The 3221-nt window shown below is 50.8% G+C and overlaps 1 protein-coding gene across 1 annotated transcript in view; it reads left to right on the forward strand.

Annotated features, from left to right (window-relative positions):
* Positions 1 to 3221, forward strand: part of C3 (complement C3) — a 33467-nt gene that overhangs the window by 24519 nt on the left and 5727 nt on the right. Inside the window, 2 exon segments of the mRNA XM_006172081.3 lie at positions 649 to 812; positions 3047 to 3205. Of these exon segments, the coding sequence (XP_006172143.1) occupies positions 649 to 812; positions 3047 to 3205 (323 nt within the window).

Genomic DNA, 3221 nt, shown 5'->3' on the forward strand with positions numbered 1-3221 from the left:
TGGGTGGCTCTGAGCTGAGCTGAGCTGGGATGGGTGGCGCTGAGCTGAGCTGAGCTGGGATGGGTGGCTCTGAGCTGAGCTGAGCTGGGATGGGTGGCTCTGAGCTGAGCTGAGATGGGTGGCTCTGAGCTGAGCTGAGCTGGGTAGCTCTGAGCTGAGCTGATATGGGCGGTCTTGAGTGAGCTGATATGGGTGGTCTTGAGTGAGCTGGGATGGGTGGCTCTGAGCTGAACTGAGATGGGATGGGCGATCATGAGTGAGCTGAGATGGATGGTCTTGAATGAGCTGAGCTGGGTGGCTCTGAGCTGAGCTGAGGTGGGCAGCTCTGAGCTGAGATGGATGGCTCTAAGCTGAGCCAAGTTGGATAGTCTTAAACCAAGCTAGCATGCATGGCTTAAAGATGTGTCAAGTTTTCATTGTAAACCACAGGAGGAGGGGGTCCTTGTATCATCCCTTTAAGGAGCACCTGTCGAGCAATCAGTGCAAAAGGAGGAGTGAGGGTTGATGAAAGATGAGACAGTGAAGCAGAGCCCGCAGATCAAGGGTGCTGGGCATATGAACACCAGGAGTCTTTTTCTGAGCATTTCCTGAGTGCTCCCCAGGCTGGATGAGTCAGTGAAAATTGGGATGGGGCCACTGTCTTTGCAGAGAGGAACCGCTGGGAGGAACCTGGTAAGCAGCTCTACAATGTGGAGGCCACATCCTACGCCCTCTTGGCCCTGCTGGAGCTTAAAGACTTCGACAACGTGCCTCCCGTCGTGCGCTGGCTCAACGAGCAGAGATACTACGGAGGTGGCTACGGCTCCACCCAGGCACGTGGATCCCCAGGCCTCAGGCCCCTGTATCTCTGCTTCCCGTGGCCTCATTGACCTCCCAGAGAAGGTTCTGAGACCCAGAGTCCTCAGGCCTATGAACCAGGATAATAGGAGTGCAGTTGACCAGTCCATTTTCCATAGCAGCAAACCTGCAGGTTCTAGACTAGAACCTGTTTGCTCCAAGCTGGGTGTCGAGCCTCCTTCTCCCTACTGTGTGTCCAGACATGTTCTTGGGGCCCAGGTTCAGGTGGGAGCATTCCCCTGATGAGTTCTAGACCATCTTCTCAGTTCCACCATGACACTGACAAGTTCTAGACCATCTTCTCAGTTCCACCATGACACTGATAAGTTCTAGACCATCTTCTCAGTTCCACCATGACACTGATGAGTTCTAGACCATCTTCTCAGTTCCACCATGACATGAGTTCTAGACCATCTTCTCAGTTCCACCATGACACTGATGAGTTCTAGACCATCTTCTCAGTTCCACCATAACACGAATTCCAGACCATCTTCTCAGTTTCACCATAACGCTGATGAGTTCTACTCCCCTGACGAGTTCTAGACCATCCTCTCAGTTCCACCAAGCTCCCATGACACTGGCGGATCAGGTCCTAGTTCTAGCAGGTTCCCAGTGTCACTGAGAGTTTTAGACCAGGTTTTCAGTGACTCTAGGGGGCATTACCCAAGTCCCTGTCTCTCCCTGGTGGCTTCTGGCCATGGTTTCAATCATTTCAGCCTCCAGAAAACTTCCAGTTTGACCCCTTTTCCTTATGGTGGTATCATCCAATCCTGGTTAGAGTATTTACACCACAGAAATTGGCAAATCTCTCTCTTCTTTGTAGAGAGACAGATTTTTGCTAAAGGGTATGTGTGTATGCCGGAAAGACAGAGACAGACAGAAAGTGAGAAATCGCCCCCGAGGGGGATGGCTACCCCATAATCTCTTTTTCTTCATTCTTCTCTCAGGATTTTGGGCACATGCATACACACACACACACACACACACACACACACACACACACACACACCTCGCGTGAGTTTGAAGCTGCCGGGTCTGAGACTTAAACCATGGATGACTATGTGGGAGTTCAGCAATGTAACTATTATGCATCTGCTGGTTCCTCTTTCTGGTGGGCTTTTCATCACTTCTCAGAGTCACTTTTGAGTTCTACTGGGTCGTCAGAAAAGTCATGATGCATTTCTGCATAGAAAAATGTCATGACTTTTCCAACCACCGATATATCTTATGTTTAGTGTCCCCAAGCTCTAACTTTATTCTGTTTTTCAAGAGGGTTCTGGACACAGTCTCAGCGTCCCTAAGCCCTGGTCTAAGACACTCTCCTCTGGGTGGCCCTAGACTATATTCTCAGGGTTGCTAAATCTTCAGTCTCATGCCTGGAGCTGCTGGTAGAGTCTAGAGCTGGTTTGTGTCTTCACGCTCTGGTCTCAGCCTGTCCCTCAGGGAGTTCTAACGCATGTCTTCCATGTCGAATGAGCCCCAGTCGTAACCTCACAACTCTCTCGTGGATTCTAGGCTGCAGACATAACCATCACCAAGTCCTGACCTCAGAGAGTTCCAGAATATATTGCCAGTATCCAGCATTCTCCAGTCTAACCCTTCACTCTCCAGTGGGGTTTGGGCCACCATTTTGGTGCCCAAGTTCTGATATGAATATCTGAATATCTCTTTCTTTTTTATAATTATTTTATTTAACTATTTATTTTTTAATTTGACTAGAGAGGGACAGCTTGAGGGAGGGGAGGGCAGTGAGAAAGTAAGCCACGAGGTCCGGGACTTGAACTGCAGATGGCCATATGGGAGTCCAGTGGCTTTTTTTTTTTTTTTTTTTGGAGGGTTTTGCTTTAGGGGGCATATGTTCACCAGTTCACCAGAAAGACAGACAGACATAGAGACAGAAAGCGAGAATTCACCCCCTGGGGGGATGGTCACGCCACAATCCCTTCTCCATTTTCTTCTTGGGATCTTGGGCATGCACGTACGCACGCCTGGCTTGAGTTTAAGTCACCAGGTCCAGGACTCAAACTGCAGTTGACTACATGGGAGTCCAGCGACGTAGCCATCATGCTAAGTGCTGGTCCCGGAAGTTCAGCGCCCTTAACCACCGCACCACCTGCTGGCCCCCCTGATCTGAATCTCTATTTCCCAGTGGGTTCTAACCATGCCTCAGGCCCCCACCTCACTCTTTCTCTCTCGTGGTGGGTTCTAGGCCACCTTTATGGTATTCCAAGCCTTGGCCAAGTACCAGGAGGATGTCCCTGACCACAAGGACTTGAACCTGGACGTGTCCATCCACCTGCCCAGCCGCAGCTCCGCGGTCAGGCACCGCATCCTCTGGGAATCGGCTAGCCTTCTGCGCTCACAAGAGGGAAGGGCCGCTGGCC

This window comes from Tupaia chinensis, unplaced genomic scaffold (assembly GCF_000334495.1).
Source record: "Tupaia chinensis unplaced genomic scaffold, TupChi_1.0 Scaffold148210_1, whole genome shotgun sequence".
NCBI classification, from domain to species: domain Eukaryota; kingdom Metazoa; phylum Chordata; class Mammalia; order Scandentia; family Tupaiidae; genus Tupaia; species Tupaia belangeri.